The sequence below is a fragment of the Dreissena polymorpha genome, chromosome 4, assembly GCF_020536995.1.
Source record: "Dreissena polymorpha isolate Duluth1 chromosome 4, UMN_Dpol_1.0, whole genome shotgun sequence".
Classification (NCBI taxonomy): domain Eukaryota; kingdom Metazoa; phylum Mollusca; class Bivalvia; order Myida; family Dreissenidae; genus Dreissena; species Dreissena polymorpha.
In genome coordinates this window covers 71034342-71058244 of record NC_068358.1, presented here as the reverse complement: position 1 = coordinate 71058244, position 23903 = coordinate 71034342, and the positions used below count along the sequence as shown (strand labels likewise).

At 36.2% G+C, this 23903-nt stretch overlaps 1 protein-coding gene across 2 annotated transcripts; it reads left to right on the top strand.

Moving 5' to 3' along the window:
* Positions 1-96: 96 nt before the first annotated feature.
* LOC127879369 (putative polypeptide N-acetylgalactosaminyltransferase 10) lies at positions 97-23868 on the top strand. Of its 2 annotated transcripts, none has more exons than XM_052426146.1 (12): positions 97-214; positions 2246-2419; positions 3320-3543; positions 5233-5399; positions 5758-5949; positions 6727-6904; positions 7251-7368; positions 8659-8769; positions 9730-9951; positions 16669-16776; positions 20315-20458; positions 20764-23868. In XM_052426146.1, the coding sequence occupies exons 2-12, from the start codon at positions 2252-2254 to the stop codon at positions 20929-20931; spliced, it is 1800 nt and encodes a 599-aa protein (XP_052282106.1). In that variant the 5' UTR covers positions 97-214; positions 2246-2251; the 3' UTR covers positions 20932-23868. The 2 variants fall into 2 exon arrangements, with proteins under 2 accessions (XP_052282106.1, XP_052282107.1); XM_052426147.1 differs by lacking the exon at positions 16669-16776 and adding an exon at positions 10882-10989.
* Positions 23869-23903: the final 35 nt, after the last annotated feature.

Below are 23903 nucleotides of genomic sequence, written 5' to 3'. Positions count from 1 at the left end.
ATTGCTAAATGGCTTTTTTTTCAAGAAGAGAAAAGAAACTCTTTAGTAATAGGCACTGGACCACGGAGGGATACACAATGATTTAGTGTAGTGTAACCTCAATGAAGTAGGGCGTTTTATTTGTTGGCATAGGTTTTACCGCAACCTATTGACAACAAATAAATATACGTGGTCAAACAAATAATGCTCTCACACATAAATAGCATTGTAAAAGGTAAGTATTCTAAAGTATTAGTTAGTAAATTGTTAGCGTGTGTGTATTTTGTCAGTACAAGTCTTTTATAATGTTAGATTTAGTATACGTGTAAAGATACAATTTTTGGTTCCGTATCCGGACAGCCGATTCCGGACAACACATATTTTTTTCAGACCACAGCGGCATATCAATCGATATTTGTTATTTCCCCTTACCAAAATTGCATGTTATTATAAACAAGAGTCTGTGAAATGCCTTCACAGAACGTTGGCATATGATGCAGTTCGTTACAGAATATGTTTTGACACAATCACCATCAACTATCATTTTGCTGATCAAAAATGCGACAAAGACAGGACAATATTATAATTCATCAAATATTTTCCCTATTTATGTGTTGTTCATATAGTGTTCCTATTATATAACACAAAATCATTGATTTATGAGTATGTTTTATACTACATCGTCTGTTTACTTTTTTTTTCACAAGAAATTAACCTCCCCTGCATATCAGTTTTAAGGCTATTTATAAGATGCACATTTTGACATAGGAATAGACAATCAGAATGCAATGCTCCAGAAAAATTTATTTTCAAGATGGCAGTGTGACACTATCAACACAATAGATTATTTCACGGCAGTTAATCACAGGCGTCACCTCTTTTTTGAGATGCATTAATAAATGAACCCATGCAACTTCCAAGGTGGCGCTCAGACCCGGATGTTTTGAAATTTCATTGATAATTTTACAAGTTGTTTAGGTTTTATATGTTTTTTAGCATATATTGCATAATAATTTGCATTATTGTTAAAATCATGCAATGTAATGCAATTCAGTGAAGATTAATTCATAAAAAAATGTACAAAAACATACAATCTCAACCCCTTTAACAACGTGAGACCATTTATAAATTGTGGAATGGTGGAGTTTTAAAAAGCATTTTGATGACAGGCCTTTTCCTGCCTGTCTTATGGGTCCAATAGTGGGCCCTATTTCCCAATGCCAAATATGGATATTTTTTCCCAATTCTCAACAAAAATTCCCAATTTCCGACCGAAATGAATGATCGAAGCCGAAAAATCAAGCATTTTGACAGAATTATGGCCCATTTTATACTTAGATAATTGAACATTTGGTTAAGTTTTGTGTTTTGGTCCATTTTACTCGTAAAGTACATAGCTATTGCTTTATAGACTTGGAAAACTCGCTAACTATTGTAAGGGGACTGTACATGGCAAGTTGCATAACTCTGGTTGGCTTTTTAACGGAATTATGGCCCTTTTTTGTCTTTGTAACTTTGAATATTTTGTTAAATTTTGTGTTTAGATCCACTTTTCTTGTAAAGTATCAAGGCTATTGCTTTCAAACTTCAAATACTTTCTTACTATCATGATGTTACTGTACCTGGCAAGTTGAATTTTACCTTGACCTTTGAATGACCTTGACTCTCAAGGTCAAATTAATAAATTTTGCTTAAATTGCCATAACTTCTTTATTTAAGATCAGATTTGATTCATACTTTGACAAAACAACACTTACCTGACATAGCACAATGGACTCCACCCAAACCATCCCCCACGCACCACCCCAGAATCCCCCTTTTAATTGAAAGATCATCTATTAAATGACCACACACCCACATTATACCCCCCTTTTCATGATGGCTTACATTATACTGCCAAGCACTCGAATAGTCGAGCAGGCTGTCCTCTGACAGCTCTTGCTTAAATTGGGCTAAAAGCACTGGAATGTCTGATTAACAAAAATCCAAAGGGATGGTAGAAACTACATTTATATTTTCAAAAAAACTAATTAATGGACAAACGATCATTTGAAGCACAATAATTGTTTGAGTAAGGAAAAGAAGTGCCACTTTTCTCATTATTTTCTGGTATAAGATTGTATTCACAAGTTTTGGAACATCTAAACAACGTAAAAGACCATATTGAATTTCAATTTGAAAAAAGGACTGAAATTTATGCAACACTGATAGTTTTTACAGAATTTAACCTATAGATAACCATAGAATTTAAAAAATTGTATTTCAGATTAAGATGAGACGCAATTCAGTGACATTGATAAAATTTCTGGTGGCTGCTGTGATATTTCTTGCTGCCGGACCCTTTGCCATGAAATTTCTGTTTGGAAACAAACGGGCAGATGAATACGTTGATGCTGGGCTTCCAATGGCTCCAAACGAAGGTGGTTTTCATGGCAAAGAGGTATATTGATAGTTGTTCTCATAAAATTTGATTCCCAATAACAGAAATTGTGTAAGATGGTTTGTTGCTGTGCAGTTGTTGACCAGTGGTTGGATACCATATTTCTTCTGTAATCTTAATTCCAACATGATCAACCAGTCTTCTGCAAACTGCATAACAATGTTTGAAGTCATATCTTTGAAAAGTTCAATAATCAGTCAAACATAAAACATCTATGCCATGGACGCACTGCATTATCATGTGTTGTCAGTACCAGGTGGACAACCCTGGGCCTTCTGTACCTCCTTTGTAAATAGTTGGTAACATAGACTTTCTCTTTACATGCCATTATGCTGTAATTTGCGTAATCCAATTAAGATTAAGATTTTGAGCTTCATTATATCAAGTATATTACTTGATAAGCAATTAATTCATGAAATGCCACATGGCATCATAAAAGAATAAACTCCAAACTTGAAGTAAATGTAAGTATTGATCAAAGTGTGGCAAATAGTGAAGGTCACGTGATGCAATCAATCATTATCTAGAAGAATGGAGAAAATCAAGTCAGAGTGAGCTGCATTATGTAAGCAGTGAAAGATTAAATTTCTTGAATGATAACCCCTCTCTGCGAGTAAGTTGAGTGTATTTTAGTTTTGAGCGAATATTAAATACATTATGAGCTGCGCGCTGAGAAATGTACACTAATTGTTACCTCAGATTAGCCTGTCTAGTCCACACAGGCTAATCAGAAATGACACTTTCGACCTAGACTTCCTTTTCAACAAAAATCTGTAAAAGCAGACAGTTTGGTCTCTGATTAGCCAGTGCCGACTGCACAACACTTTCTGCCTAGAATGGATGTTCGTTTAGAAGAGACTTCCTATAAAGAATTTAACTGTTTTTTAATATTCCCCACAGCACAAGAGGAGCAGTGGTGAGCTGCAGAAAGTTGACTGGCATGACCACAAGCAGATAGCGGCAGACGAGGCTCGGGTAGGGCCTGGGGAGCAGGGCGCGGCCGTCATACTGAGTCCTGAAGAGGAGGCCAAGAAGGACGACCTTTACAAGGTCAACGGGTTCAACGCCTTTGCCAGCGATAAAATATCCCTGCAGAGATCCATCAAGGACATACGGCATCCAGAGTATGTTTGCGATTGTGTATTCATATGTGTTGTGTGCATGTTGTGTTCTGTAAGTTTTATAAATTTAATGAGGTATTTGCAATTGAGTGTTATTTTAGAAAAAAAACTTTTTAATTATGAGATGAAAGTAATTTTAACAATTCTGTGAGTAGACTTAATCGTGTATTGTGTATGAAATATAGAGCATTCAGGGGTGTCAATTTTCCGGATTATTCCGGAAATCCGGATTTGAGCCGTCCATGGTTGATTTTGAGGTGAATGTAAATCCGATGAGTTTGTTTAAGGCGGGTGGGGGAAGGGACAAAATTCTTTTAGTGCGGCATCATTTCAGAACGAATATTGTTATAGCATCGTCTGCATTCCGGACATTTGCGCTTGGTACCGATTGTATTAATTGATTTCTGATTGGTAAGCGGCTGGCACTGACTTGAGCAGTAACTGGCTAAGTAAAGAACTGCAAAATCATATTTTAAAACAATATGTTAATCAAATTATATATTGACTGCGTATTTGCTAGGTTACTGGTTACTGGTTTTCATTTTCTGCAGTCAAACGATATGCATATTTCATTTCATTTGCAAATGATGTATCGCGACATGTTTTCGGACAGTCGTTTTCGGATACGCTGGTTTGTCGATTTTAATAATACTTCGAAGTTCTTATTATCATTTGTTTAGAATGACAATTACACCTGCGGTGTTACGGATGGTTTGGTTTATAATATTTCGCATTGTACTCACCAGAAATTGCACCTAGAAAGACTATTAAAAAAAAGGACAATAAGCTAGGGCTCGGGGGGTTGGGCCCTCTCTTCCCTTTATCCTACGGCTTAATTTTCCGGATTTCAAATTTGGGACAATTGACACCCCTGTAATGCGCATTTGTGAGAAAATATCGGACTAAGACTAATTAAGAAGGTCCATGACCAAATCACCCGTTTCGTCAATAACACAAAACTACATAACTCCCAATTGCCATTAGAAAAATTCCAAAAAGAAAGAAAAATTGCGTCAATTATATTAAAAAGTGTGTCAATTAATAATGCTTCCTACAAAGCTTTCATACTGCATGGATAATGTCTTTGAAGAACATCAATATCATCTCACCTCATTTTGACCTTGAATTGGACCTACTTTTGGACTATGGCTTATTCAGATGGTCCAAATGCTTGGTTAAACTACCGTTTATGTTTAGTCTTACATCAATACCCTATGCTACAAAGCTTTCATACTTATATGGATGTTATCACTCTCTACCCTTGTACATTATCTTTCTTTATATTGAGTTCGACAATGAGTTACTTGTGGACAAAGACTGATAAAGAAGGTCAAAGTTCTTGGCTAACCCAACATGACGTGTTTTGGCTTACATTCAATATGCCTCCTACAAAGCTTTGATACTTGCATGGATGATGTTTTTGAACACTAACAAAACACCCACAACACATAACCCCATTTTTACTTGAGATCAAGAAGGTCCGAATTCTTGGTGAACCTACAATGGCATGTTATGTCTAACATCAACACCACCTGCTATATAGCTTAGAAAATAGTATGGATGTTATCTATGAAAATTTTTTTATCGAAAGATTTAAAGTGGAGATGGGCTGACATCATGTCCATTAAACATGTGTGACTTTAAGCTTGACCCATGTGTACATAATGTGACTGTTTCACCTGTATATTCCAGCTGTAAGGCCAAGAAGTACTGGAACAAGCTGCCTAACTGCAGTATTGTAGTCCCATTCCACAATGAGCACTGGACGACACTTCTGCGTCTTACATACAGTGTCATCAACAGGGCTCCTAAGGAGCTCCTACATGAAGTCATTCTGGTCGATGACTTCAGCACGAAACGTATGCTCATGTTCTTAAACAATATAAATTGGGCCTTTCAGCTCAACTATTCATTTCATTCACTATTTAGCTTTTATTGAGTAATGTGTGTTTTCTATCAGTCACCTGATATGATGGCCATGAAGACATATTAAGCAATCTTCAGTAGTAGCATGGTTAGTTATATGCAAAATTTAAACTGAACATTTCTATTATATCAAGAAATGTTGGAATGCCACAAACTAGATTTTAATTATTTTACCAATGTATTGACTTGAATTAAATAATCTGCAAAACCACTTTTAACCCCTTAAGTTAACCACTAATTATTCTCTAGAATTACAATCTAACTAATCCTGAACGTGTACCTGTCTTGAAGCATTCCTTAAAGAAGAGCTGGACAACTATATGAAGGAGCATTTTCCGGGCCGTGTCAAAGTTGTGCATGCAGAACGAAGAGAGGGCCTCATTCGTACTAGAATTCTCGGGGCAAAGCACGCAACAGGGGATGTGATTCTCTTCCTTGATTCACATGTGGAGGCAAATGTGAATTATCTGCCGCCATTGTTAGGTGAGTGCAAGTTTTACCCTCTGCTGTTGAACTTTTTGTGTGTTGTACCTTTTTATCGATCATTAGATTGTTCCCTACGCACAAATAACATTTGACTTTTAAACATGGTATCCTATTGAAATCACATTGAAATGAGTAAACTTCCTTTAAACCTAAAATAACATGATCAGATTAAGTGAAATATTTGCTTACTTATTCACTACACTTCAAATCACATTCTTACTTATAGATGATCCGTGCTCTGGGACTTAATACATGAGCGTTTAGATTGTCCCAGATTAGTGTATGCAGTCCAAGTGGCTAATCAGTGACAATACTCTATGAAATTATTGTTATGTCCTCGAAAGAGGGCATATAGTGATTGCACTGTCCATTGGTCTGTCCGTCTGTCTGTCTGTCCGTCACACTTTTGCGTTAAGGTTTCGAAAAATGCTCAAAACTTCTATGTCACTTCAGATGTAACCTTCATATTTGGTATGCATGTGTATATGGACAAGGCTTTTTCATATGCACACACAATTTTACCCCCTTGACCTTGAACTTAGGGTCCGCGTTTAGGTTTGGAAATCTGCGTTTAGGTTTCGAAAAAGCATTTGTCGGGGGCATATTTCTTCCGATGGAGACAGCTCTTGTTCATTTTAAGAAAGTCTCTTCTAAAAAAAACAACAACAGACTAGGCTGAATGTGTCATCCCTGATTTGCCTCTGTGGACTGCACAGGCTTATCTAGACAGGTTTTTGCTCACATGAGAGGGACTAAGATAATTCCATTCTTCAGATCCAATTGCGGAAGACTACCGGACCGTGGTGTGCCCGTTCATCGATGTCATAGACTATGAAAACTTCAACTACAGAGCCCAAGACGAGGGGGCCAGGGGGGCCTTCGACTGGGAGTTCTTTTATAAACGCCTGCCCCTTCTACCAGAGGACCTGTTACACCCCGCCGAACCTTTCAAGTAAGGGCCTTGTTGATTCCCCGGACATTTCCTTCTGGCTCCAACCTTAATAATGTTTTATATGTTTTGTTTGAAGAATGTGAGAAAATATAATGAGATGAATTAGTTTTTTGGTTGTTGTACATTTAAACGGGGACCTGATAATGTATACACAATTGAACAGAGATAGACAGAAACTACCGAAATAACAATGAATCAAGGTGTTGTTTTTTTTAAGTAAATGATCTTGTTACAAGTTCTTTTACAAAAATAGCATACAGTCATATAACATGTCCCAAAGAAAGCTGTCTCACCAGTTAGTCCAGATGAAAGTATTTGTGCAACCCATATCTGTTCTTGTGTGTAGTTCTCCAGTGATGGCTGGCGGTCTGTTTGCGATCAGCAGGAAGTGGTTTTGGGAGCTGGGAGGTTATGACCCTGGCCTTGACATCTGGGGCGGTGAACAGTACGAGCTCTCTTTTAAGGTATGACATCTGGGGAGGTGAACAGAACGAGCTCTCTTTTAAGGTATGACTGTACATTTATCAGTAAGCCTTGTTCTGGGAATATGGAGATTAATTCATGTGCATAAAGTGTTATCTTAGATTAGTCTGTGCAGTCAACAGAGGCATACATTCTGCTTAAACTGATTTTTTTTAAAGAAGCTTACTGAATAACCTGTGCGGACTCCAGTGTATTCTGTTTTACCCTTTCCCCCATAAGAAGCAAAGTGAAAATCACTTGCAACCAGCATAAAACCAGAACAGCCTGTAACTAGCAGTCTGTTCAGGTTTTATGCTGTTTCAGGAACTAAGGGTTGGAAATGAAGCCTTTAAAACTTGAATTCAGTAAGAAAGGTATTTAATTTAATGTTACTTTCTATGGGACTACAAATGCGTTAAAATAATATCTTAGTGGTAAATGGTTAAATAGATTGTTTGCACTTCTCAATGTTCACCTTTAGTGCAGTACTCACAAAATATGTGTATAAGCTCTACAAATTAACTTTGACAAGTTACTACATGCAAACTGAAAGACAGTTTTGTACCTTAAGGCAAGTAAGTTAAGACAAATATGTAAACCCCTTTGGCACATCTGAGTTCATACAGATTTTTAACAGCTGATCAAAGAAGATTTAATACATACAGACTTGCTTTGATTCAAATTTCAATTAAATGGTTCATCTTTTGCCCAAAACCTCTGATTGCAGTAATTTTTATAAATGATAACTTTAAACTGCTAGACTAAATTTATTTTAACTAAATATATAAACTCAATTGTATTTATTTAAATCAAATATAGAGATTTTGATGTACTTTAAGATTTAAGAATGTTTGTGTTGTCTGTTTTGAACAGTGTTAAGTGACCTTTTGGTCAGTAGATATAGCATTAAAGTAAAAAAAGTTACCATGGTCTTTTACATTAAATTTCATAACTCTCGTTCTTCATAAAACCAAGAAATAACAAATACATTTTTTTATGAAATGAGAAGGAACTATGTCTCCAGCAATGTTTTTCTCAATCTGACTTTGAAATCTTAGGGAGATTCTTAAAACAAATTGTTCACTAAGAAATATCAAGCATTGATGAATTCATTTTTTATAAAAATTAAGTACAGATATATTTTGTCAAGAAAGTTTCAAAATATGCTGAATTTTTTGAAGTTTAAAAAACTATTGGCAGACATTGGGTATTTTGACCCCCAGTTGTATTTATTTTGATTTTTCTAAGAGTGTTGTAGTTATGTATTGTAATGATAACTATCCTGTTACCAGATTTGGCAGTGCGGTGGTAAGATGGTTGATGCCCCCTGTTCTCGGATTGGTCACATTTATCGCAAGTTTGCACCATTCCCAAATCCTGGTGTTGGAGACTTCGTGGGCAGGGTAAGACTCAAGAATCATTAGTCCATTTGTTAGGTTGTCAAAGTGTTGTCATGTTTCTTCACCTCATTAATATTATTTATTAGTGTTGTTTAAATTAAATTACCTCATATCAATTTTTATGTCCCCCACCACTATAGTGGGGGACATATTGTTTTTGCCCTGTCTGTTGGTCTGTCTGTTGGTTTGTTTGGGCCAACTTTAACATTTTGCAATAACTTTTGCTATATTGAAGATAGCAACTTCATATTTGGCATGCATGTGTATCTCATGGAGCTGCACATTTTGAGTGGTAAAAGGTCAAGGTCATCCTTCAAGGTCAAAGGTCAAAAAAACTAAATCAAAGCTGCGCAGAAGGGGACATAGTGTTTCTGACAATCACATTTCTTGTTTATTATATTTTTACCAAATTATTATGCTCCCCGATAAATTTTCGTATAGTTGCCCCTTTGCCCTTCTGTCTTTACTTCCAACTGTCCTTAAATCATTCTTTCCTCTCCAGGCTATTTCTCTCCTACTAGAGGCTGGAATTCAACACAAATTGGTGGGAAGTTTCATTACCAAAAGCGTTTGGCCATATTACCAAGATATTCCTCTTCAATGATTTGAGACCTTGACAGTGTCTAAAATAAGGGTATCAAACAAACATATAAGCCATGTTCTATGATAATGGGGCTTAATGCATGTGCATACAGTGTCTTCCCAGATTAGCATGTGCACTCTACACAGGCTAATCTTAGACGACAATGAACTCACATGAATTAAGCCTAGTGTTTTCAAAAGCTTTGCTCATATATTGTCCAATGCATGACTTGGCTGCCCTATTTCTCAGCAACTACCAGCTGAAATTCAACACAAATTTACAGGAAAAAGTACAATTAATTGTATACAGCCTATGTTGCTAGAAAAGAAAATTATTTTCTCATGAACCATAATGACTGATTAATTTCAATTAATTTGAAGAACTACAAACGTGTGGCTGAAGTGTGGATGGACGAATATGCGGAGTACCTGTACCAACATCGACCACATTATCGTAGCATCCAGCCTGGGGACCTCACAGAACAGAAGGCTGTGAGAACAAGACTCAGCTGCAAACCTTTCAAATGGTTCATGGAGGAGATAGCGTTTGACCTGGTCAAGGTTTACCCACCCGTGGAGCCAAAACCTTTTGCAAGTGGAGAAGTAAGCATTCTTTGGCAATGTGTATTTTTTGGACTGTTTAATTTTCATTTGATGGAAATTATGAAATTCCACGAAGTATGATGGTAAAACTGGTTTAAAGATCAATATGAATAGGGTCAATTGTAATAGTTTTATTCTGAAAACAAAGCAGTCACGTTTTGGAAACATTGGGCTTAATGCATATGCGCATAGTAACGTCCCTTATTAGCTTGCGCAGTTTGTCCAGACTAATCAGTGACAGTACTTACCGCCTAGATTAGTTTTCGTTTGAAAGAGACTTCCATTAAATGAAAAATTCCATAAAAGTGGACAGTATCATCCCTTATTTTCCTGTGCGGACAGTCTCATCTCGTACGACACCTTACGCACATGCATTAAGCCCGGTTTTCCCAAAGTGATGCTCATATTTATTGGAGTATACGTTTGAATTATGTGGATAAATTGCTTTTTGTTTTAATTATTTTGATTGAAGTTATGAATGAAAGAAAAAGAATAATATTCATGATAGATTATGCAGGTTTTATTTCTTTGAAAGCTCATGAAAGATGGCAAAAATGTTATGAATAGGGAAAGTAACTAACTGTTATGGCCAAATTTAAAATGCAGTCAATTATTGCAAAGACACCCAACTGTTATGCTTTATTCAGGTATAACAGTTTAGTTCAATTTTTAATGGATTTGTTATGCCCTCCTTATAAGAAGACAGCATATAACACCCACACTGTCCTCATAAGATGTGTTGCCTGTAACACCCGTCTCCCTACCTCAAAGGTTAAGATCACTCGAGTTCAAATATTAAAATTGAGAACACAAGTGGAAGGTTGGCATCTGGATATAATGGCCACATGTCTTGTCATTTTTTTGCAATTTTATAACTTCTGAAAATGTGTCTATGTAATATTGCATACACATGTAATTCAATGTCAACAGTTCAGAAATAGGGATGCAGATATGTGCATTGATACCAAGTACGGCCATGAAGGTAGCAATGTACACCTTGATAAGTGTATCTCCGACTCGAATGGCGGCGGAGAGCAGGTGATAACAGTGCCTAGGGGAGATATTTCCAGTGGAATGCTAGTGTAGACCCCAGTCTTAATAATATTAATAGCCACTTGCCCGAAGCCCAGGTTTCAGTAAAAACATATTTTTGCAGGTTGAAATTTCAACTTGTATGCACAATAAGGCAAATACAATGTGAACAAAGAATAATGAAATTTGTTTGTTCAATTTCTTATAATGCAACTATTTTCTGTTGTTGTTGGTTTTTTACTTTAAACAATATTTAAAGGTTGTATTCTGAATTTTGGACAAGTTCATGTGGAATTGGGCAAAATTGAATTTAAATGGCTATGCTCAAAACAGTTCTAAAATGATATTGTGAAGACTGGTTACTCTTTACCCGCATGCAGTGCTAGTGTCGTGGTTTTTTCGTTTCCCATTAGCTTAATATTTTTCCAGGAAGAAGGAATATTGGTGAAAGAGATTGTTTCGAAGACTGCTTGTTTTTCCTAAAAAAAAAATGTGGCATCCTAGCTGTTGAAATATAATTTACAGAAAATTATGCTTTCTATAGTACAGCATGGTAATGTGAACTAAGATTGATTCGATATTTTAGAAATTGTAAAATTTCATGTAATGGCATACATATTTGTATGTGTGAAATGAATGATGGCAATCATAAAATCATAAAAATCAAATTAAAAACAAATAAGGGTATATATTGAAGGTCTATATGGAAAGCATAAGTACATGTTGTGTTGTTTTATTTTATTTTATTTTTCTGATTTGTGCTTGCATATTTGTTATTACTCCCTAATATATGACCCACATCATGCAAAAATGGGTCTTATGCCATATGCGGCCAATCTGGCTCTAGCCCAGCCTGCTCATTCACCGATCTGGGGAGGAGTTACCCTATCTGTTATTAAGACACCCAAGGTATTGTGGTCTCATTAGCGGATAGAATAGCTCTTGCCGAACTGAGTCTCTGTTTTAATGTCATAAATACTGACCTGTTATTGTATGCTTATACTTTCCAAGGGGAAATAACTCATCTGGAATTTTAACTGGGAATCCGCCACCTCAATACCGTAATACAGGCCAGGTTAAACATAGTGCAATGCAACCTAGCCAAAAATCGGTAACCAACCCTCAATATTCTTTCCGGATCAACCAGGTGTATACATGTCTTTTACGGCTCTGAATTAAAATATTGTTTTTCACTTGGTTGATTGGGGTTTTGAATAAATAAATTGTGTTATTTATCTTTTTATTTCTCATTCGGATTAATTTGTGTGGATTTAATGGATTTTGTTTCATTTGTAAAAGGTAAGCCATGCTTGTTTTTATCGAACAATGGTTTATTTCTACCATGCTGGGTGTTTTCAGGCGCGAACGACCACGTGCAAAACGTGCTCTTCTAATACATTGCTAGAACGTGCAAAGCATGTTCTTTTAATGTGTTACGAGATCGTGCAAAGCGTGTTCTTCTATTGACAGATTGTTTATCATTTGCCATTGTGTGCAATAATGATTTTAACGTTCCGCATGACAATCTAATTGATCGTCATTTTATTTTTCATCTGTTTTGAATTAAACTTTTGTTTAATTTATGATCTACGGCAGTATTATTATAATTTTCATTATGGTCAAATAATGATTTTATGTGCCGTATGATAATCTGGTCTGTGACCAGTTTATGGTTGAATATGCTTTGCTCTTGATTTTCATATATTCGACTACATGATGGTCGCAGAAACAAGAGTGGATAAATACCCGGTGACTTCGTAGATCATGGATGATAGTTGCAGTATCAGTCACCGGGTATCGGGCACGATCGCGACCGTACTATGCTAAGTCTCTTTGACAGTCGGTCAACATCAGACCATATGGCGACACCCGTCAGCCGGTCTTTGCCCGATAGCATTGGTCAAGGACATCGACCAATGCCGGACCATTTGGCATCCGCCATACGGTCATTATCTGGTGACAACACTGGTCATGATATGACCGGTACGTCACCGGGGACGTTGATCACGGACCATTGATTGATGTCGGTCCGGTCCGGTCATTGATCACCGGTCCGGTCACCGGTCCGGTCCGGTCACCGGTCATGTCACCGGTCCGGTCACTGGTCATGTCACCGGTCCGGTCACCGGTCATGTCACCGGTCATGTAACCGGTCCGGTCATTGATCACCGGTCTGGTCACCGGTCATGTCATCAGTCCGGTCATGTCACCGGTCCGGTCCGGTCATTGAACACCAGTCCGGTCAACGGTCATGTCACCGGTCTGGTCATGTCACCGGTCTGGTCCGGTCACCGGTCCGGTCATTGATCACCGGTCCCGTCACAGGTCAAAAGTCATCAGTTAGGCCTGCCACCGATAACACCAGTCACTGGTCAAGAAGAAGAACTCGGTCTTCTTCATTGAATTATTCTCCTATTCGTCGTCGAATACATCGTCTTCATCAAGGATTAGACATCGGACACGCTCTTCTTTGTCGAGCAGTTCTCATCGTCGCGGCTCTCGTAAGCCATCACGTTGTCACTCACGGAGACGTTATTCTAGAAGATCTCGGTCTCATCGCAGCCGATCCACATCTCGGCCGATCCAGATCTCGACATCGCAGGAAACAAGGACGTCGTCAACCTTCACGTAGACATCAGCGGACTACAGGATAGTTATCGAACAAACCTCTCCTTCATTGAGCAGTTCTCGGCGTTGATACGCTCGTAAGCGATCACGTCAATGCTCACGGAGACAATATTGTAGAAGACAATATTTCCAGCGTAGCCGTACAATATTTCGGCATCGCAGTTTTCGGCGTTGATACGCTCGTAAGCGATCACGTCAATGCTCACGGAGACAATATTGTAGAAGACAATATTTCCAGCGTAGCCGAACAATATTTCGGCATCGCAGTTATATGGATGTCGCCACTTCTCACGTAGGCGTTAATGAACCTACTGGTCATATCGACGTTCTCCATTTTATTCCTTTAGGAATATCATGTCTCCATTCCACGTGTGATGGTTTTTCTTATGGCATCCACACATGTTGCAGTCACCGAGCCGTAGTTGTATACGAACACTTGCCTTCTTGGTGAGTTTTTGCAATAACTGAGTTTTTGCCATAATTTCATGCAATATACTTAATGAACCATGGGATTATGGTTCTACGACCTTTTAAGTCTCCTGTACAATTATTTTCAGGAAACTTCTTCACAGTTAAAATATCATATCTCAGAGACACATATTTTTACTGATCCAAACATGTGCCACTACATGTCTGGCCATTAATAACTTTTAGTTATCTCTACAGAAGAACGTTTTTCTGTTAGAGTTTCAATCCTTGTTACTTGTGCAAGGATAATTCCATCAGAACTGTTTAAAGGTTCTATGGAAATTCTTTTTTTACTGGGTATTCGAGAGCATAGTTATTACCTTAATCACTCTGCTAGATACATAGAGGTTTTTCTCATCTTTTCTTGATGATAAGAAATTTGTTCTTGTCAACTCTGTGCTGTCCTACCTATTTTGGAACTGATCCAAACTATGGAACGTCAACACTATGTTTTTCGTTCCTTTACCTTCTTAAGCGGTTTTGACTTGTGTTACATGTTGGGATGCTTAATGAGCTCCCTATGAACCTTTTTCATCAGGGCTTATTAACAGTTCCAATATAATTTTAAGTCGGTTTTCCTTCTTATTATGGCTTTTACCATACGGAGAAGTGAAATTCATGCTTTTTCTGTTGAATATGACCAATTCCAGTTGGATCTATTGTCGTTTTCACTTTGTTGTGTCAGCCAGGATTCCTTGCTTAATATCAAGTCCTCTATATGGCTTCTACCTTCAAATTTCCAAGTTTTTCTTAAACTGGTAGTCATGAAGATGAGGATAAACTTCTTTGGGCAATCAGGGCTTTGAAGTTCTATCTCAGCAGTGTTAGTCGGAAGTCCATTCGAGGTTGTCCAAAGACACTCTTCATTTCCCCAAAAAAGGGGGGGGGGAGATGTGTCTGCGGCTTCTATTTCTCGGGGTTAGACCTCGACTAAGGAAAGTTACTCTTATCCTATCTAAGGATTCATTCCTTTTTAGGATCTGACCGCATGAATTAAGAGCTCTGTCTGTTTTGTGGGCATATATTAATCACACCCCACTTTTTGACGTGCTCTAAGCTGTTTACTGGAGGAATCCGACCACCTTTGTCATCTTTTTATCTTCGTTTTCTGAAGTGCCAACAATACAATTTGTATATGTTTGGGCTTGTTGTGGTTTCACTAACGGTAGTGTCTTCTTTACGACATAGACATATTACTCTGTCCGAGAAGTCATAATTAATACCGTTTTAACGAAGATGACTTGATATCATTAGCTGATAACTCTGTTTATGGGTTCAACTGTGTTGGGAAAATATATACAACCTTCCCACCGCAGCTGCAAAATCAGCATACGATAACAGGTCAGTATTTATGACATTAAAACAATTTTTTTAAATAAAATTCATTTTAATTATTAAATACTTACCTGTTATCGGTAAGTCCCACCTCCCACCCCGCTATTCGATTAATATTTTTGTATATATATTGAAAGAATATTGAGGGTTGGTTACCGATTTTTGGCTGGGTTGCATTGCACTATGTTTAACCTGGCCTGTATTACAGTATTGAGGTGGCGGATTCCCAGTTAAAATTCCGGATGAGTTATTTCCCCTTGGAAAGTATAAGCATACGATAACAGGTAAGTATTTAATAATTAAAATGAATTTTATTTAAAAAAATTGTTTTGCATGATGCGGCTCCTGTCACTTTGTGAAGCTCCACATATATGAAATAATTTTATAAATAAGCTGCTACATCAAAGTCTGTGAGACAGATATTCATGATGCCAAAGACCTCATTAGCTTTTTCAAGGAAAAGATATCTATCAAAATTATTTGATCAATTAAGTATAAATTCACAGTAAAATGTTAGTAACAAGAAAATAATAGCAGAATAACAGACTGTTTGGATTAAGCCTTTCCAACAACAGAATATGTGATATTGTATGATAATTTTTGGGCCATTCATGCCGTATGAAATTCCTATATGTCCTTTTAGTTTGAGATAATCAAGGTTTTTGAATGAATGTATTCATTTATGTTATTGATATTCTCCATATTTTAATTATATTTGAAAATGTAGAGAAAAGAAAACGTGAAAACTATTGAAATGAAAAATAGCAAGTATGGAAATTTAACCTCGGTACTCTGTGTGCAATGTGGATGCTTAAAAGGCATTGCTAAAGTCATTTAGAACTGGAACTACTGGCATTGTAAAACTTATTGTTTGTAAAAAACTGGGTCTCAACAAGTGATATAGATTGGTTAGTTTTGTCCAACTTGTAATTTTAAAACAAAAAGCCAGGATTTTTAATAAATGGAAATTGTCTCCATGTATTTGTCATGTCTCCAATATAGGTGATGTAGCAGCTAAAGTTTTTTCAGGGGCAAAATAGCTGTAAATAATATGATTAAATAGTCACAGTACTACAAATAGTAATAGGTTGCATAGATTGATAGTTTTTTCAGTATTTTTAAGTGTAAAATTCTCAATGGGTTTGAGGATACCAAAAAATACATCATGTTTGTGGAACTTCAAATGCAGTAGTGCTATGGCTGATCTGGTGATGGGTGTTGTATATCCCTGACCAAACGTTCTGTGTTTTGCAGTTTAGAAGTGCTGCGGCCCCCCTGTGTATAGATACCAAGTATAAAAATGCCCATGAAAATGTTAAGCTAGACCAATGTATAAAAGATGGAAAAGGGGGTGGAGAACAGGTAAAAGTAATAGATGCTAGCAAGATCCATTAGGTGTACAAAATGCGTTTGTTTCAGGCTACACCCCCCCCCCCCAAAAAAAAATACAAATATCATACAAGTGTTCTTTTCTGTAACTACAACAGATATTGATTTGAAACTACACATGTTTCTTTAAGGTTATTATGGCCATTGCCTAAGGCTCATAACTAAAAAAAAACAACTATTTAAAGTTTTCATGCAACAAGGTCTTTTCTCTGTCTAGAGAAAGCTCTTGGTACAAAATTCCATCTTGTTTCACTGAAATAAGTTTTTTTTATTAGCTCACCTGAGCACAACGTGCCATGGTGAGCTTTTGTGATCGCCTTTTGTCAGTCGTCCATCATGCAACGTCAACATTTGCCTTGTTAACACTCTAGAGGCCACATTTATCGTAAAATCTTCATGAAATTTGGTCAGAAGATTGGTTTCAATGATATCTTGGATGAGTTTGAAAATGGTTACGTTTGCTTGAAAAACATGGCCACCAGGGGGCGGGGCATTTTTCCTTATATGGTTATAGTAAAACCTTGTTAACACTCTAGAGGCCACATTTATTTTCCGATCTTAATGAAACTTGGTCAGAAGATTTGTCCCAATGATATCTTGGATGAGTTTGAAATTGGTAACCTTTGCTTGAAAAACATGGCTGCCAAGGAGCGGGGCATTTTCCTTATATGGCTATAGTAAAATCTTGTTCACACTCTAGAGGCCACATTTATTGTCCAATCTTCATGAAACTTGGTCAGAAGTTTCATCCCAATAATATCTTGGAAGAGTTAAAAATGATGCCGGTTGGTTGCAAAACATGGCCGACATGGGGCGGGGCATTTTCCTTATATGGCTATAGTAAAACCTTGTTAACTCTCTAGAGGCCACATTTATTTTCCGATCTTCATGAAACTTGGTCAGAAGATTTGTCTTATTGATATCTTGGATGAGTTTGAAATTGGTAACCTTTGCTTGAAAAACATGGCTGCCAAGGAGCAGGGCATTTTCCTTTTATGGCTATAGTAAAATCTTGTTCATACTCTAGAGGCCACATTTATTGTCCAATCTTCATGAAACTTGGTCAGAAGATTCATCCCAATACTATCTTGGATGAGTTAAAAAATGATGCCCTTTGGTTGAAAAACATCGCCGCAAGGGGTCAGGGCATTTTTCCTTATATGGCTATAGTAAAACCTTGTTAACACTCCAGAGGCCACATTTATTTTCCAATCTTCATGAAACTTGGTCAGAAGATTTGTCCCAATGATATCTTGGATGAGTTTGAAAATGGTTTTGGTTTCTTTAAAAACATGGCCACCAGGGGGTGGGGCATTTTTCCTTATATGGCTTTATATGACTTTTGTAAAACCTTGTTAACACTCTAGAGGATAATATTTTTTCATGAAACTTGAAACATGGATAGATGGCAATATGGACATTATGCACGTCATTTCATTTCGTTCCTACGTCAAAAATTATGGTTGCTATGGCAACAAATAGACTAGAAATACTGCTGAAAATGGTGTGTTTTTTGGATCCTGCGATAACTTTTGAAGTTCTTAATATTTTTTCATGAAACTTGAAACATGGATAGATGGCAATATGGACATTATGCACGTCATTTCATTTCGTTCCGACGTAAAAAATTCTGGTTGCTATGGCAACAAATAGACTAGACATACTGCTGAAAATGGTGGTTTTCTGGATCCTGCGATAACTTTTAAAGTTCTTAATATTTTTTCATGTAACTTGAAACATGGATAGATGGCAATATGGACATTATGCACGTCATTTTATTTTGTTCCGACGTCAAAAATTCTGTTTGCTATGGCAACAAATAGACTAGAAATACTGCTGAAAATGGTGGTTTTCTGGATCCTGCGATAACTTTTAAAGTTTTTAATATTTTTTCATGTAACTTGGAACATGGATAGATGGCAATATGGACAATATGCATGTCATTTCATTTTGTTCCAACGTCAAAAATTCTGGTTGCTATGGCAACAAATAGACTAGAAATACTGCTGAAAATGGTGGTTTTCTGGATCCTGCAATAACTTTTAAAGTTCTTAATATTTTTTCATGAAACTTGAAACATGGATAGATGGCAATATGGACATTATGCAGGTCATTTCATTTTGTTCCTAAATAAATTGCTATGGCAACAAATATATTAAAAAAAATCTGGAATTTCTGACAATGGTGGAGCCGGTAGGGGACTTATATTGCTTGACAATAGTCTTGTCCTTATATGGCTTGATATGGCTTTGGTAAAACCTTGTTAACACTCTAGAGGCCACTTATATTTTCAATCCTCATAATATTTGGTCAGAAGATTGGTCTCAATGATATCTTGGATGAGTTTGAAAATAACTATGTTTGCTTGAAAAACATGGCTTCCAAGGGGTGGGGCATTTTTCCTTATATGGCTATAGTAAAATCTTGTTAACACTCCAGAGGCCACATTTATTTTCCGATCTTCATAAAACTTGGTCAGAAGATTTGTCCCAATGATATAATTTCACCTCCGGTGAGCGACTTTGGGCCTTTCAGGCCCTCTTGTTTAATATCATCTTCATATCATTAATGTTTTAGGCATCATATTTATTCTGAGTATGCACCAAGTTTTTAAATAGCTTGTAAACGTCTCTTAAATTGTCTGATGCATGTATGTTTGCCCTTACAGTACAAATAAACAATTGTCATTTTTACAAATAATTACATTACTAGGTAGGTCTCTAACTCCATATTAGCTCCCAATGTTTTTATATGGCCTGAAAGAAAGACATATGCCACGTTCTGGGAAAACAGTGCTTAATATGTGTGCTAAAAGTGTGCACAGGCTAATCTGGGACTTTACTTTTTGTTAAGAAGAGACTTCCTTAATTTAACCCTTTGCATGCTTGGAAATTTGTCGTTTGCTAAAATGTCGTCTGCTGAATTTTTTAAATTAGCATTTTCTTCATTTTTTTTCAAAGAATACTATCAGAATAGCAAACAGTTTGGATCCTGATGAGACGCCACGTTCTGTGGCATCTCATCTGGATCCAAACTGTTTGCAAAGGCCTTCAAAATCCGGTTCCAGCGCTCAAAGGGTTAAAGCAGAAAGTGTTGTCCATGATTATCATGTGCGGTATGCACAGGCTAATCTTGGACGACACTTTACACAATGCATTAAGCCCCAGTTTTCCCATATGTTTTACACCTTATGTAATAAACTTTCAGTGAATACATGCATACCCTCTAGTGGTTTATTAATTCTTTTATTGACAATTTGAAAAGTAGCTGAATTGCATTAATGTTTTGTATTATAAACACATAAAACTTATGAAACAAGTATATATGATAACCTTTTTATGAGTGTATATGATTTACCTGTGTAAAGTGATAAACTTTTAATAAACTTTCACAAACATGCTTTACTTGAAATGCATCTATAGTTTTCTTGCAGCTATTAATTTTTATTTCTTTGTAAAGTCTAGTATTTTTGAAGTTATCACCTAGAATAATTTTGTTCTTTTTTTAAAAGAATTTAGAATTGTCGTGGCATAAGGATATAAGGCCATCTAAAAGGACAGTGTGTTTCGATGTTTCAACATCTGTGGCCAAGGCTCCTGTAATTTTATACAACTGCCATGGTATGGGAGGCAATCAAAGATTTAAGTTCAACATTGTAAGTATACTTCAGTTATATAAACCTTGGAAACATCAACTTTACATGTTGTGCAAACACAGAAATGCATTAAAAATATCATTTGATTTTTCTAGAATATGTTAGATTCTATATTAGAGCACTGGTAAATCTTTAAATATTTTTGTGAATTTCACTAAAACTTGTTAGGTTACCAACTTAATAGAACACTCGTGTAGGCAAATAGTCAATATTAAGTTTTAGGAAATATACGAAAGACAACTCTTTATATAAAACATCATCTACACAGATCACACAGCAAATCTTCAAACCAATTGTTGTTTCAGAACACCCAGCAGATTTACCATCCCATATCAAACCAGTGCCTTGACTGTGACACTGGGAGCCATGAGCTCTTCATGAACCCGTGTGATGAACACAAGAAGACACAGCAATGGATCATAACCAATGTCAACCAGACTGCTATTAAGATTGAATGGGATCTACCAAAGTAGTGTATAGTCGTAGTGGAAGTAAATATTTAAGTTGTTCAAAGTTTCCAAAAAAAAATTATGGTTGGTTTATATTTGAATGCACTGGCAGACATGATATTATACAGTGTCTTATAACTTTCTCACATACACATAAGGGATTCAAACCATGTCAAAATGTATTGTTGCTTTATTAGTATTATTATTGTGTCCTTCAATTTTTTATATTAATGATACCATTATTATGCAGATCAACAAACAGATTGAAACTTAACTGTATGCAGCTTACACTTACAATGTGTTGATTTTGTCCTTAGAAAAAAATCATCTGCATCTTTGTTGCTCATATTTGAGGTATTCCAAATCAGTATTGTAACAAAGTATTGACATTAAACACAGAAATAATTGTTTTCTTTGTCTTAAGTGTATTTCAAATTTGGCTTTTAATTGACAACGAACATTTTCTTCTTATTGAATTTAACATATAATGCAGTATATTATTATTCTACAATCATATATGTTATACTGATGAAGTTTGAATCTGTATGTGGTGTAGATCATAACTAGTTATGTGTGCTAATAGTAAATGTGTTGGTAAAAGGGAATTGTTGTTTTAGTCATTGTTGTACACATAGCCATGTTTTTTTTTGTAAGTTAATTTCTGAGTTGTCAATATATTAATAAATTATATATATAATTTATATACATATTTAATGCTAGTGGTTTAACAATAATTGATGTTATAAGTTGGATATCTCAGAATAAGTGCCGATGCAAAACGTCCTTGAAATAAACATTTAACATCATCAGTAAGTTGTCATGCTACTTCAATTCAGCATTGCGATATCAGTAAAATTTTCAATAAGACTTCTGAATCTATTCCTATTCACCTTTAAAACTGTATTGTATCTCTAAAAATTTGTATTCCATTATTCAATGTATGAAAAGCCTAGTGCAATGAAATTTGTGTGTCATTTATGTCATCCGTCTGTGTTATAGTTTTGTAAGAAATAGAGAATATTGTAAACATATTTTGTTTGATGTGAAATACAAAACCTTGAAAACATTGTGAAAAGAATGCATTGTTGAGACCTTAATACATTTGAGTAAAGTGTCGTCCCAGATTATCATGTGCTGTCTGCACATGCCTATCAGGGTTGGCACTTTCTGCCTTCATGGAGTCTTTCGCTAAAACTAAGTCTCTAAATTACCAAAACCGGTTCATATTTATTTATGTAGAGCAAAATATATTATGGTCTGTGATCTTGTTTTGTCTAAGAATGATTTATATTGTGTGTTTCTTTTATGTGGATCATATTATTTATTTATTCTATTTTTCTGACCTTTAAATATTATTACATCAGTGTGCACATGTGTCATAGAAAAATTAAGTAAACACATTTGAAAGCAAAACATCTACAATATATTTATGAAACATGTGCAACACTAATCTTTCAAACAAAAGCCATGTGCCATGATTAGACTTAGATAGGTAGACAATCATTGATTATATGGAAAATATTAGCAATATGAGTTTTTCCTGAACACATATCTTCTCAAATGCTTAATAATTAGGTTAAGCATATTTTATATGTTCGGAACATATGTACACAATCTTCTTTTGAGCAAAGATAAAAACTTATTACTGTATTTGCTATGGAAATCAGGAAAAAAAATTAAAGGGGCAGAGATCATGTATTTTTGTGTCATAAAGGATAATTTATACTATCCGAAAATGATTGTTTTTTAAATTTTTGTACTAAATGTCTTGTGTTAACCCAAAGTCTTCTAGTCTTAATAATTGGTACACTAAGATCTTCTACATATATTCTAGCTACAGTAGATACATTCACAGTTGCTTTTCCTTCTTCCATTGTGTTCCTTGGTTCAAAAACATGTTCTTGATCATAATCCTGATCATACACTTACTGGTTCATTTACTGACTTTGTCTTGTACACATAAGCCTGTTGATGATACAGTGTTAATTTGTCTCTATATAATTTACTCATTATTGTTGTCCTGCCTATCAAATCAATGATTTGTTCGCATACCATTGTTTAAATGGCTGCATTATGCGATAATGGGTCTTAGGATAGAAACTGCCCTCATAGCTTCTGTCCAGCCACATCTGCCCAGTCTGGTCGAGAGCTACCCTGCACAGGTCGCATATGAAGTAACACCCATTTTTACATGACACGGGTTAATTTATGATGCATGCACAATCTTCTTCATTGTTACTGTTCCTCCAACATTCCTTTATTCAATGTTTTATTTTAGATTTATATATTTCAAATCGTATCATAGATGTTTTTAAATTTTTAGCTCACCTGATTGCTCAGGTGAGCTTTTGTGACCGGTCTTTGTCCGTCGTCCGTCCGTCTGTCAGTCCACATTTGTTTGTAAAATCTCTAGAGGCCACATTTATTGTCCGATCTTCATCAAACTTGGTCAGAAGCTTTGTCCCAATGAAATCTCGGTCGAGTTCGAAACTGGGTCGTGCCGGGTTAAGAAATCATCATGAACATTTGTTTTATTGATATCTGGCATGAGTTTGAAAATGGTCCAGATCGGTGAAAAAACATGGCCGTTAGTGGGCGGGGCATTTTTCTCTAAATGTATATAGTGAAAACATGTGAACAATCTAGAAGTCACATTTTTGGCCCAATTTTCCTGAAATTTGGTCAGAATATATGTTTCCTTGATATGAGAGTTGAGTTCGAAAATGGTTCCGGTCAGTTGAATAACTTGGCTGCCGGGGGGGGGGGGGGGGGGCAGTTTTCCTTATTTGGCTATCGAGAAACCTTGTAAACACTCTAGAATTCACAATTTTTGCCCAATCATCATGAAAGTTGGTCAAAAAATTGGTTTAATTGATATATCCGACAAGTTCGAAAATGGTCCAGATCGGTGAAAAAACATGGCCGCCAGTGGGCGGGGCATTTTTCTCTATATGTATATGTGTATCCGGTCAGTTGAATAACATGGCTGCCGGGGG

Bases quoted from the DNA above. Each gene is read 5' to 3' on its own strand.
- LOC127879369 (XM_052426146.1), top strand. From the start codon at position 2,252: ATGAGACGCAATTCAGTGACATTGATAAAATTTCTGGTGGCTGCTGTG. The intron at 16,777-20,314 runs GTAAAAGTAATA...TTTTTTTAAAAG, and splicing joins GAAAAGGGGGTGGAGAACAG to AATTTAGAATTGTCGTGGCA. The intron at 20,459-20,763 runs GTAAGTATACTT...TTGTTGTTTCAG, and splicing joins AAAGATTTAAGTTCAACATT to AACACCCAGCAGATTTACCA.